General features: G+C 46.2%; 1 protein-coding gene across 2 annotated transcripts in view; it reads left to right on the top strand.

Annotated features, from left to right (window-relative positions):
- The window catches only part of DCAF1 (DDB1 and CUL4 associated factor 1), a 61,624-nt gene that overhangs the window by 37,075 nt on the left and 10,647 nt on the right, over window positions 1–13,902 (top strand). For both annotated transcript variants that reach the window (XM_063121112.1, XM_063121111.1), the window contains exons 18-22: window positions 6,844–7,077; window positions 7,943–8,036; window positions 8,835–8,939; window positions 9,320–9,393; window positions 9,604–9,699. In XM_063121112.1, the coding sequence (XP_062977182.1) occupies window positions 6,844–7,077; window positions 7,943–8,036; window positions 8,835–8,939; window positions 9,320–9,393; window positions 9,604–9,699 (603 nt within the window). The remainder of the gene's footprint in view (window positions 1–6,843; window positions 7,078–7,942; window positions 8,037–8,834; window positions 8,940–9,319; window positions 9,394–9,603; window positions 9,700–13,902) is intronic.

The raw sequence follows: 13,902 nt of genomic DNA, 5'->3' as shown, positions 1-13,902 counted from the left end.
TATTCATAGCTGCACTCTACAAGCAGCACAGTCTTCGTCCAACAGGCTTTTGCAGCCTTAGTGTTGCCAAAAAAATGTAGTGTAGTTGGTCATTTAACCATGGCTACTTGTTATTTCTGCTGAATGTACATTATTATGCTGCAGTTCTTCTTGTAGAGGATTATGTAAATTTAGGGAAGATTGAGGTAATGAGAGTAATCCAGGTATAGTGAAAATAATTTCATCAAATGTTAGGAAAGGAAGGGAACTATTTTAAACTTGTGAAATTCCTTCCCTTTGCTTTTCTCAAATGCTGACAGTGTGAGGATATAGAAATAGGAAGCCCTTGTTAAAACTCTTAAATATAGTATTCTGAAAGGGAAGCAGGTAGCAAGTTAAATAATTCACCTACTCATTCATAAGCTAGCAAAGGAAGTCTGCTTGTCTCTTAGCCTTACAGGAAAATTCCTGAATGACTGGCTTAGGGCGCAGTTCTATGGGATCCACCCTTGATACTCGTAAGGCTCTGAAATCAGAGGCTACGAGTATCCAGTGCAGAATGGGAGGTGAGTGGAGGTGATCCTTGTCTTCACTGTGTGTCCTGCTCTGTATTTCAATGAGATGGGTATTTTTGCCTGTCTAGTTGAGACATCATGGAAGAGGAGGGAAGGAGGCTAGAGAGCCCCCCACCCACCCATGGGAACACTCCCTTTAACTCCTCCCTAAGGTTGCTTTTTTGATTTCAGAGAGGCAGCTGACATTGGCTGCAAGGGGGAGGAGGCAGGCAGTTCAGATTCCTGCGTCCGACCTCAGATCCAGGAATCCAGCGGCATACCCGACGACCCTCCAGAGTCTGTCCAGGGGCCATAGGGTTGCTCCCTTACTAAGAATAAATTTCATTCAGTAATGAGGATTTGGTGTTTCACTACCATTGTAGTGTCTGTATGTCCTGAGGAAGCGGCTTTGCAACCAGCCACTTTTTAACTTATCTTCATGGGCTGTGTGCCCAGACTGGGAAGACCGCCAGGTACCAGCAAACACACCAAATGAAGAGATAACACTTAATTGGTATTTCTCACACAGTTCAAAACATAAAGAAACAGAACAGTCTTTCTGTGCTTACGCCGAAGTCAAAGCCAGTTCATAAATCCATCCAGTTGTCATAAAGGGTCCGGGAGAGAGGGTCACGAAAGTCCACAAAGCCAGTCCGAGTTCCAAAGGGCAGGAGAGAGTCACAGAGTCCAAGAAGTCCGTAGTCCAACCGGTATAGCAGAAACACGACAAGGCCAAGGTTTCAAGGTCCAGAGCTTTCTCAGGCAAACCAGATTAAGTCTGACAAGATCCTGGCCTGCGCACTGTTACTTAAATACCCAAGCCCAGAATCACAGCTGTTCCCTGTTTATCTGGCGTTTAGTAGCAATACGCTTGGATCTGCATAACGCCTCCTTCTCCGCCCTTTGTTGTTTGAACGATGGCACCGGTAAGATGTTTGTTTGCTCTTCCTCTAAGGCTGAGCTGGAGGGAGCCTCTGCTGGCTGCTGCCCAGCCATGCTGGTACTGGGTCCAGCCTGCGGCTCTTCATCCCCAGACTCCTCATCATCAGATACCTCACAGTTCCTAACACTACTCCCCTCTCCATAATCCCCTCCTGCCACCCTAGCCGGGCCAGGCTTTGAAGGGTAGTTATTGTGAAAGACCTGCACCAAGAGAGGAGCATGAACATCCCCAGCATTCTCCCAGGAGCGCTCCTCCGGCCCATACCCCAGCCAGTCTATCAAATACTGCAACCGCCCCTGATGTCTCCGAGAGTCTAGGACCTGTGCAACTTCATACTCCTCCTCCCCATCCACTGAAACCGGGACTGGAGGAGCCTTTGAGCCAGCATCCGGCCTCACCCCTGCTGCTGGGACCAATAGGGAGCGATGAAACACTGGGTGAATATGGAAAGTCCGAGGCAGCTGCAATCGGAAAGCCACTGGTTTGACCTGTGCTGTCACTAAAAAAGGGCCGATGAAGCGGGCGTCCAACTTCCTGCAAGGTCGATGCCGTGGAAGATTCCGTGTCGACAACCACGCCCGATCAACCGCGATTGCCGGACCCTTCTGCCTTTTCCGATCTGCCCCCACCTTGTAGGCTTCCTTGGCAACCTGCAGCTGCTCCTGCACAATAGATTGCACCGCCTGTAATTCCTGCAACCACTGGTCTGCCGCAGGAACTTTGGTGGAGGGCACCACTGCAGGGAACCAACGTGGATGGAAACCACCTGTTGCAAAGAAAGGTGTTCGCTGTGTCGAGGTGTGCACCGAGTTATTATAGGCGAACTCCGCCAAGGGAAGCAACCCTGCCCAATTGTCCTGTTGGTAATTAGAGTAGCAGTGCAGGTATTGCTCCAGCGTGCCATTTGTCCGCTCTGTCTGGCCATCTGTCTGCGGATGAAAGGCTGAAGACATGTGTGCCTTGATATCCAAAACCTGCATCACAGCCTTCCAAAAACGTGCCGTAAACTGTGCTCCCCTATCAGAAACAATCCCCTCAGGCAGTCCATGCAAACGAAAGACATTATTTACAAACAAACGAGCAGTCTCCTGAGCGGTAGGCAAACCTGGACACGGGACAAAATGTGCCATCTTAGAGAAAAGATCGACCACCACAAATATAGTGGTGTGTCCCGCAGAAAGTGGCAAGTCCGTAATAAAGTCCATCGAAATCACCCGCCACGGTCCATCAGGAGTAGGCAACGGATGCAGCAAACCTGCAGGCCGCCCCCTTGTATCCTTTGCCCGGTCGCACACCGGACAGCTCTGGACGGACCGAGCAACATCCGCTTGTACCCTAGGCCACCAAAAGTCTCTAGAAAGCAGGTGCAAAGTCTTGTACAGGCCAAAATGTCCGGCTGGCCGGCTGTCATGGCACAGCTGTAACACAGAGTCCCTACATACACCTGCTGGCACATACAACCGGCCACGGTGATATAGGAGCCCCTCTCTCATGCGGAAAGGTGAAGTTGCCTCCTCTGCTGCGTGGTCCCGCACAAAAGCGTCCTGCCCCTGCAACTGGCGAATCTGCTCCCGCAACGTCAGGGACACCTGCGCCGCAGCAAAATGTTCAGGTCGCAGAATCGTTGAAAGAACCTCCCCCTCTGTCTGCGCTGCATACTCAGGCTTGCGGGACAAGGCGTCTGCCTGGCAATTTTGAGCACGAGGAATGTACTTCAACTGAAAGTTGAAGCGCCCAAAAAACAAAGACCAACGCTTCTGCTGTTGTGTCAGCTTCCGGGCCGTCTGCAGGTGTTCCAGGTTCCGATGATCGGTACGAACTACCACAGGATAAGCCGCCCCCTCCAACAGATGTCGCCAAACCTCGAAGGCTGTCTTAACTGCCAAGAGTTCCTTCTCCCAGATAGTGTAGTTCCATTCTGGAGGAGTAAGCTGCCTGGAAAAAAAAGCACAAGGCAACCAAAAAGAGCCTGCTGTACTTGCCTGCAGAAGAACTGCACCCACGGCGACATCAGAAGCATCAGTCTCCACCACAAAAGGTTTACGCGGATCTGGATGCTGCAAAATTGGGGCTGCCGTAAAACGCTGCTTCAGCTGCTCAAAAGCGGACTGCGCCGCTGGCGTCCACTGAAAAACCAGCTTGCCCCTCAGCAACTGCGTGATTGGTTCCGCCAGAGTCGCGAACTCTGGAATAAAGCGACGGTAGAAGTTCGCGAACCCCAGAAAGCGCTGCACCTCCTTTTGAGTCCTAGGAGGCTGCCAGGACAGAACCGCCTCGACCTTGGAGTGATTCATCGCCACCCCCTTTGCAGAGATCGTATACCCCAAGAAGTCCACTTCTGTGAGATCAAACGCACATTTGTCCAATTTTGCATATAATCTGTGCTCACGAAGTCTCTGCAAAACAGCCTTGACATGAGCATCATGCACCGCCTGATTAGGGGAATAGATCAAAAAGTCATCTAGATAAATAATCACAAAACAATCCAGGTAGTCCCTGAAAACGTCGTTGACAAAATGCTGGAACACGGCTGGAGCATTACACAACCCGAACGACATCACAGTATATTCATAGTGACCATATCTGGTCTGGAAAGCAGTCTTCCACTCGTCCCCTTCCTTTATTCTCACCAAATTATAGGCCCTGCGAAGATCTAATTTGGTAAAAATCTTCACATGTCGCAGACGCTCCAAAAGTTCCGGAATCAAAGGTAAGGGGTAGCGGTTACGCACCGTGATGCGGTTCAAGCCTCTATAATCATTACAGAGACGCAAATCTCCTGTCTTCTTGCGTACAAAGAACACTGGAGCGCCCACAGGAGACATAGAAGGGCGAATAAACCCCTTCTGTAGGTTGGTTTCCAAAAATTCCCGCAAAACCGCCAACTCCGGTTCTGAAAGAGAATAAAGGCACCCCGCTGGTATAGAGGCCCCTGGTAACAAGTCAATAGTACAATCATATGGTCTATGCGGTGGAAGCCTATCCGCCTCCTTCTTGTCAAAAACATCTGCAAAGTCTGTGTACTTAGCTGGGAGAGCTACAGCCGCAGATATTGGAGACGATGCCACGGCTGCCTGCACATGCTCCGGCCAACAATATTCCTGACAGTAGGGAGAGGCAAAAAGTACTTCCCACCGACCCCAAGAGATATGGGGATCATGCTGAGTTAGCCAGGGCATCCCCAAGACTACTGCAAAATGCGGAACAGCTGCCACATAAAAACGTAGTTGTTCCACATGCCCCTGGATCTCCAACCTCAACACAGTAGTCTGATGAGTCACGGGACCTGATTTCAAAAGCCGCCCATCAATTGTCTCCACCTGCCTTGGCTCTGCAAACGGCTCTAGCGAGATGTTGTGTTGACAAGCAAATGCCCAGTCCATAAAATTGCTGGATGCTCCAGAGTCAATCATAACTCCAACTGAACACCCCTGAGCATGCTCCCATGACAGAGTTGCTGAGACCAAGAGAGGGTCTTTTCTGGATTCCGCATGAGGCAAACCTGCCTCTGCCCCAAAAATTCCCAGGCTAGCGACCCCTCCTAAGCCTGGGGAGTCCCGTTTCCTGACATAGACCCCTTCTGTCCTTTGGCAGGGCATACTCGAGCAAAATGCCCCCCAAGCCCACAATATAAACACAAGCCTGCTGCTCTCCTTCGCTGCTTTTCTACCACAGAGAGATGTGCTCGCACAGCTCCCAGCTGCATGGGCTCCTCTTCAGTACAGGGAAAGACCACGACCGCAGGTGCTGATGATGACTCCACCACTGGCTCCACCTTCCACCCTGTTGCTCCTCTCCGCACCAAATGACGAGCCGACAGCCGAGCGTCCATCCGGGTAGCCTGTTCTATGAGCAAAGCAAGCGACGTAGGTGGTGCTGAGCGAGCCAATTCATCCAATAGCTCCTCAGCGAGGCCATAACGAAACTGGGACTGGAGCGCACTGTCGTTCCAGGTCAGGTCTTGCGCAAGGAGACGAAAGTGAGTAGCATATTCTGCCACAGACCCCTTTCCCTGACGCAACTCTCTAATGCAGTGCTCAGCTGTCTCTGCTTTCACAGGGTCTCCCCAGATGGCTGCCATTTCCTTAAGAAAATCGTCTAAATTGCTAAGCAAAGGGCTATCCTGGTTGAGATAAGGCGTAACCCATTTGCTCGCAGACCCAGACAGCAAGGAAACAATAAAGGCTACTTTATGCCCATCTGTAGCAAAATCTTCAGGTCTGACTTTGAAATGCAACTTGCAGGTTGCAATGAAACTGTCCAGCATTCCCCTTTCTCCTGAAAATCTCTCTGGCATTGCTGCAAAACATTTACTCCTACGAGGAGGCAGCGGCAGAGGCTGAGAAGCCGCAGTAGTTGCCTGATTCACTTGAGCTTGGAGCATGATTACTAATTGGGTGAGTTGGGTCACTTGGGCAGCTAATTGATTCTGCTGTTCAAGAAGGTTTTCCATTATTACTCTACTTAACAGCAAAAAGTGCTGGTTATCATTGGTCAGGCTTAATTCTGTCCTGAGGAAGCGGCTTTGCAACCAGCCACTTTTTAACTTATCTTCATGGGCTGTGTGCCCAGACTGGGAAGACCGCCAGGTACCAGCAAACACACCAAATGAAGAGATAACACTTAATTGGTATTTCTCACACAGTTCAAAACATAAAGAAACAGAACAGTCTTTCTGTGCTTACGCCGAAGTCAAAGCCAGTTCATAAATCCATCCAGTTGTCATAAAGGGTCCGGGAGAGAGGGTCACGAAAGTCCACAAAGCCAGTCCGAGTTCCAAAGGGCAGGAGAGAGTCACAGAGTCCAAGAAGTCCGTAGTCCAACCGGTATAGCAGAAACACGACAAGGCCAAGGTTTCAAGGTCCAGAGCTTTCTCAGGCAAACCAGATTAAGTCTGACAAGATCCTGGCCTGCGCACTGTTACTTAAATACCCAAGCCCAGAATCACAGCTGTTCCCTGTTTATCTGGCGTTTAGTAGCAATACGCTTGGATCTGCATAACGCCTCCTTCTCCGCCCTTTGTTGTTTGAACGATGGCACCGGTAAGATGTTTGTTTGCTCTTCCTCTAAGGCTGAGCTGGAGGGAGCCTCTGCTGGCTGCTGCCCAGCCATGCTGGTACTGGGTCCAGCCTGCGGCTCTTCATCCCCAGACTCCTCATCATCAGATACCTCACAGTTCCTAACACTGTAATGATTTCTGGGCTTGGTTGTAGTACAGAATGGATAACTGAGAGCTCCCAGGGAGGCTGAGCATGAGCTAGTAAACACTTTTTGAAGATTAGGAAATGACTGTGTGTATTTGTTTCTATTTCAGTACTTCCTCAAATCTTGATTAATTTATTTTCATTTTCTTTTTTAATCTAAAAGATCTATGATATTCAGACTGGCAACAAGCTATTGACTCTGTTTAACCCAGATCTTGCAAACAACTACAAGAAGAATTGTGCCACCTTTAACCCCACCGATGACCTTGTCTTAAATGATGGTGTCCTTTGGGATGTCCGCTCTGCACAGGCTATACATAAGTTTGATAAATTCAATATGACCATCAGTGGTGTTTTCCATCCAAACGGGCTGGAAGTCATAGTCAACACAGAAATTGTATCCTTTTTTTCTTAAGTGTGACTTGCATGATCATCTTAAAAGAAGTTGGTGTGACGAGCCAATCATTGTAGCAAATGATGGGAAGGAGGTGCAGCAGGCAAAGCCGGCCAAGACTTCTTCTCTGAGGAGGGACAGGGCCCTGGCCAGCTCTGCCTCACTGGGTTCACAGGGCTTCCCTAACTCCGAAAAGTCCATATGCAGGAAAACCTGGTCTCTGGTTCCCAGAGTAGAGGAAAAAGGAAGAGGAGGAGATTATATTTCAAGGCCAGAACTATATGCAATAAGCGAGAGCTTAAATGCCCTTTGGGAATTCATACAGGAATTCCCTTGCTGGTATTCCTGTATGAAAAGTAATTGGTGGCTCTTGATCCTTTGGCTGATGGAAGGGGCCGGAGCATCCCCCCTTTCCTCCTGCATTCCCAGGGCCAGGAGGCAACTGTTGGGTGGGGACGAGGGTTCTCCCTGGCTGGCTGGCTGGCTGGCAGGCAGGGAGGAGGAAGTGAGCTCCCTGCGACTGCTCCTCCTCTGGCCGACAGATGGGCCAGGTCGGCCTCCTCCTTGGCTCAATGTAATTGCTGGAAAGCAAGGGGGTGCAGCCTCCCAGTGGCCCTTGGTCTCCTGGCTGATGGCAGAAACCAGACTGCGCTTCTTTTCTGCTCTCCAGCTAGAGATAGTCTCTAGACCTTAGGAAGTGCCCTTGAATTTGGTTGTAGTTGCTGAATCAGTGCTGGAAGCTTTGTCTCAGGCATTTTCTGCAACATTTACCAATAACAGTAGATTGGGAATTACTAATCTGTTGGTTGCTGTATAATAAATGTAGTGATAGATGGTTGTATGAGGTCTTCCTTAATGCACTGTTCAGTGGGACCTGCGAACTTTCCACTTGCTGCATACAGTGCCAGCCTTGGATCAGTGCCGTGTAGTCTTCAACCACACAGGAACAGTTATGTATGGAGGTAAGATGCCTTTAAGTAAGATGCCTGTTTCTTCGCTCGCTTGGGTTGGCAGCAGCCACCACACCATAACTTTATGGCACGGAACAGCAAAAATGTATATAGCCAATGTTTGCAAAGTTACATCTTGTGACACCAAAAAGAAAAGGCTCCTGGGACAGTTGCAGGCTGGGTGCCAGAAGGGTCTGCAAAGTCGCTGTGTGGAGTGAATCTATGCAGAGAATTGGTTGTTTAGTTACTTGTCTCTCACCTTGCAGAAATACAGCAAGGATAGCAACTGGCTCCTGTGGGATATGCTTCCATGTTCTGTTTGGTTGCTCTGATTTTTCATATCCGTCTGCCTCCTGATATCATTCCCTGATGTCCTTCTCCTTCTTCCAAAATGTTGCTTTACCTTCATTCTTTCCCCCATTCTTCCTCTCTGCCCTCCACGCTCAGTCTGGTGGCATTTTCTGCCAATCCATCCCTTCTGTTCTACTCAGTGTCCTTTGTGGGAGGGGGGGGGGGGTCTTGAGGACAAACCCAGTCCAGAATTATTCAGCAGATAAACACAAGTTCTTCAATTTATCACAATCTATATATTCGGTGTAAGATTGCATAACATTTTTCATTTTCTGAATATGGACCTCTGTGGTCTCTTCTGTTCCACTCTAAAAGCAAGTGTGTGTTTAAAAATGTTCAGCAACATTTAAACATGTTTAAGTTTCAGTGTTACAAGTGGCCTAAAACTATTGTGTCGCCTAAAATCTATTTTAGACCACAAGCAACTATTTATTTATATCTCTTTTCTCCCTCAATCAGCTATGTTGCAGGCTGATGATGAAGACGACCTGCTGGAGGAGAGGATGCGAAGCCCCTTTGGGTCATCTTTCAGGACATTCAATGCAACAGACTACAAACCCATTGGTAAAGACGGTGGTTGCAATTCCCTGCAATTATGTTGGGCAAAAGTAGATTATGTTGCTATTCTCTGCTAAAAAAAAATTGCTATGTAACTTTCTGGGGAAAGACCTACGGATCTCATTACACCTCATTTTCAGAGCTCAAGTTTGGTTAAGCATTGCCAAAAAGGTTTTCTTGTGAACAGCAGGAAAAAGAAAGAGCTGCACCAAGGGGACTGAAAGACACCCTCCCCCCACCCTGTTTCTGGCAGTAGGTGGACCTCAGGTTTCTAGTAAAATTAAAAAATATGGAAAAGACCCCAGAAGCCTGAAGTTTGCTCATCTCTGTGTGTTTAAAAATAGATCCCCAAAGGCTCCTGTTGATTCTTTTGTGTTCTTTTCCAGCTACCATTGATGTAAAAAGGAACATCTTTGACCTGTGTACAGATACAAAGGACTGTTACTTAGCTGTTATTGAGGTAAACGTTCGTAATAACAAGAAATGTGTTAGCATTTGTTATGTGATGTCCCTTAATCAAATAAGGTTATTAAACAGCTTTTCAATTGTAACCTTGTGTGTCTAGCTGGGATGGAGATGGTTAGGCAGATGGTGTTGTTGTGTAGAGGTCAGTGTAACATGTTGGGCTGTAAGCTAACTTACGGTGTTGGGTGTGTGGTTCCTGTTTTAGAATCAAGGAAGCATGGATGCCATGAACATGGATACTGTGTGCAGGCTCTATGAGGTGGGCAGGCAGCGTTTGGCAGAAGATGAGGAGGAAGACCAGGTGAGAAGCTCAATCTCCTCTTGATTGTTACAGGCTGACTCTTTAGCTGAACCTTTTAGAAAATGTTTTGAAAACTGCTTTGATGTCTTTATCACACCATCTGTATGTATGTTTTCCATTTATTTTAACAGATAGTACACTGAAAAGCTATTTTTGAGTTGAGTTCTAGTTACTGCTTGAAGTTGTTTCTATTTATTGACATATTAGTAGAAACTCCATATTTTTTTACAGTAATATTAGTTTTGTATTTTTTCCCTATTAATCATTTAACGATGTGGATGTGTGATTAAATTGATTGGTGATAATACATCTAAATAGACAGCCAACCGGATAACTCGAATCGGGATGTAAATGAGAAAAGAGACAGATAAATTATGATGATTTATGGATTTCCATGGTATCCATTCAGTGTCTTTACTTCCAACAGTGAGGTGTGAAATGGATAGACTTGGCTATGAAATTGGTCATTGCTTATCCTGGGAAAGAATGCCCACCTTTTTACAGAGTGTGCTGTTTCCTTCTGTGATAGCATCTGGCTTAGCCCATTGTTTCACTGGCAGGCTTCTCCTTTAGTTAACTTTAGAATAACTAAAATTGGTTGCTGCTGTTGCTGCTTAGGGTTGCAGAAACTGCCTAAATTTCAGCTGCATTTCTGAATTTGGCAACTTTTGAAGCTTATGGTACATTTTCGTGCTAAATTTTCTACCAAATGATCTGCACTTTACTGTTGAGTTTTTGTAGGGTTGGTAGTTGAATTGTATTTGCTTGTTTATTTCAGGATAGAAATACCATAGAAACAAAGTTAATGGCAAAAGAATCTTTAGGAGATTGTGGCATATTGGAATTTTTGCCTTTTACTTAACTCAGAATAGAACTGCTGTTTTGGTTTTCAAATGTGTCTTAGATTAGATTGCATGAAACATTCCCTTTGAGCAGCGTGTCACTATTTAAAAAAAATAAAAATTGCCCTTGCCTATCACCACATAATGCGTTGAAGTACATGCTCCTTGTGATACAAGCCCATCAGAAGCCCCCAAGACCTCACTCCTAATTTTTTACCTATTTTATTTGTAATGAGGCTGAATGTTTTTCTCAGGCAGCAGGCCCCTTTCTCTAATATGTTCAGTTCTTGGTTTTCCAGACCAAATGCCTTTGGGGTGAGCCACCTCTGGCCTTACAGATGATGATGGATAGCAACACCCATCTTCCTTGACCACTGATCCTGCTGCCTTGGGCTGATGGGAGTTGGTGCAACAACAGTTGGAGGGCCACATGTTCCTCACTCCTGTTGTACAGCTCCCTTAACTCATCCTCTGTACACTGTTCCTAATAGCCCTGGTTGCACAGGAAATGGAAAGATGAGGTGTGGGGTTATGCTGGCTGTCCTAATGGGAGGGCTGGTGGGAGCTGTGTCTCTGTAGCTATCCTTGTACCTTCACCTTTGCTTGCTGCAGAAGGAATGGGCAAAAAGAGCTGCCAGATGTAACAAATAGTCAGACCTGGAAGGAGATCTCTCACCTGCCCATCTGTATAAAAGCCTCCAGCTGGAGGGTAGTGCCAAAAACATGAAAAGGACAAAGTAACGTTTTGTTCCTTAAATGAAACTAGATGTCTGTGTGCAGATGGGTATTGTGTAAGCTTTTTTCTTCTTTAGGCTTTAGTGATCCTTGTTTTGGCCCCTGTGTGCTCTGGTAGCCCCCCATTGTTGCTCTATAAGGCCTTCAGAGTCCTCCTCTAGATAAATGAGCTTTTGGAAGCCAAAATGCAAAGGTATATAGGGAAGTGGATCTTGGATAGGACTACATCAGGCAACTGTGCACAACTGGAAGCAGCACTCTGCCTTCTCCCTAACCCTGAATATGCGTGGGATAGCTGGCTACCCAGTGGTGCTGGAAAGGCAGCCAGTGTTCAAGGGTACTCAATATTTCACTTCTCCCAGAGCTGAATCCTAGCATCCAGCTGATTCTGAGACTAAGCCCTTTATGTGTTGTTGCCTCCATACTGTCAAAAGTTGGTAGGGGCCACACAGTTGTAGCCCAACAGCCCCACTCAGCGTGCACAATGTAGTGACTTCAATGAGTGAGAGGGTTACTGGCGTAAAGAGATGACGGGGCGTCTCCCACGTCTGTCATTAAGTCCTTAATGTGCAGCATGACATGGATCCATTTCAAAGCTTCATTGGGAGCAATAATCATGAAGAAAGCCAACAACTAGCTGGTCTTCTCCAGCCCCCTACTGCCTTGACCAAAACAGCATGATATTTTCTAAAGGGTGTTGAATAGCCATACCTGTTGTTGTAAAATTTGATGTTCAGGCTTGTTTTATGGGGAAGAATTGAAAACTAGCTCATCCTAAGCTATGTAGAGAGAGTCAGATTACTTGTAAATGAAAATATTTGATGAACTTGATGTAAAAGACTACAGGTGAATCTGTTCCCTTTTAGGACAAAGACCAGGTGGTCATCTTGAGCAAAGGATTTACTCACTTACAGCAAACTGTTCTAGCCCAAAAGACTTTTTTCAGTGCACAGTCATTCAAGGCTGCTTTGTTTCACACAAATAGTTAACACTGAGACAGTTGGTACATTGTGTCAGGGGCACCATGATGGGGTTTTGTTAGCCATCTTGTACTCTGAACTGCATGTTTGTGGACATGAACTGCGTTCATGAATATATATTTTTTCAAAGTGATGACTTTTTCTCTGAACTTTTGGACTTTGTCCTTCCTGAAAGGATATCTGTACAACACCTCTAAAAGAAGTGCCTCAACATATTGATTTTATATGTGAGAAATGTTCAGCTGAGTTCCAGTTTTTCTCTCCACCTGTTTAGTTTCTAGAGACCAGTGAAAGTGGCCAGGCAGGAAAATCACAATTAAGCACTGAAGTCAAAATATTAATCTTTAAGGACTAGATCTTTGTGGTGTACTTTGTACATGCAAATAATTATTATTGTTTTAAAATTGTACAGATTTACTTTGTAGCAAGAATTCAGTATAAAGGCATACCCAATACATTTCTCATAATTGAAATTATTAGTTCTGATAAAAGTGGTAATTTTCACCAATTGCTTTGTTACTTATTTATTTATTATTAGTGATGTTCATAGCATTTTATTTTGCGATAAAAGCTTAGACTTCAAGAAAACATGGTCTTATCCAGGAAGATAGGAAGCTGCCTTATACCAGAGCAGCCTCTTGGCCCATCTAGCCCAGTATTACCTGGCAGAGACTCCCAAGGGTGTCAAGCAGAAAGATGCCTTTCTTATCACCTGTTGTCTAATTCTCTTAGCTGGAGATAGCAGGGATTTGAACCTGGGACCGTCTGCGTGCAATGCCTGTGCACTGAGCTATTTCACTCTCTAAAACTCTTGTGCAGAAAAAAGGCAACCCGTGACATACTGAATCCAAACAGACTATATGTAAAGCATAATTTAGGGGGTGTTGTTGAAACCTTTGTAGTTACTGTAGATCATAAGTAATTATTGTTTTAGCTGGCTAAAGCTGTAGAATGGCAATAACTATGTTTTATCTCTTCACTCCAATTTGGCATCTATGACAAATTGTTTGCTGTGTTACGTGTATTCCATCTGTCCATGTCTTCTGGGTCTGCATAGAAGCCTATGGTAAGAATCTTGCCTTCTATGTGCTAATATGCCTAGTCAGTTCTGTATCATATCTTGGATGACCCATGAGGAATTTGCATGTACTTGGAGGTTGAACTCTGAAGGTAAGAGCAAACTGTCTGCTACAGAGGATTTTTGCCTAGCATCCATACTATAGGGGTGTTCAAACGATCAGCAGGGGAAACAAAGCAGTATTGGTTGTTCCCCTTCCCTGCATCCCAGTCACATGGCCAGGATTACCCTAATTACTCATGCTGCGTCACCTGAATGTGGCACGCGGTGCAGGTGTGGTGACATTTCATCCATCCTATAGCCCCTACTGCAAGCCATTGGGGTGGGTGAAAAATTGCTACGCCCACGCTGCAAGCTAGGTTCAGGCGTCATGGCGACCCATGATGTTGCATGGGTAATTTGGGTAATCTGGTCACGTGATGCCCAGGGGTGGGGCAAATAACCAATGGTTTTCCCCCTGCTGATCATCCGAACCTGGACTACGAAAGAAGCAAATGAGGATTGAGAGAAGGCAGGGATTAGGAATAAGGTTTGGAATGGAAATATGCAGGAAGAAAAGTAACAAGAA

Source organism: Elgaria multicarinata, chromosome 3 (assembly GCF_023053635.1).
Source record: "Elgaria multicarinata webbii isolate HBS135686 ecotype San Diego chromosome 3, rElgMul1.1.pri, whole genome shotgun sequence".
NCBI lineage: Eukaryota > Metazoa > Chordata > Lepidosauria > Squamata > Anguidae > Elgaria > Elgaria multicarinata.
The sequence above is the reverse complement of the archived record's forward strand: the minus strand, read 5'-3'. Positions and strand labels throughout refer to the sequence as shown.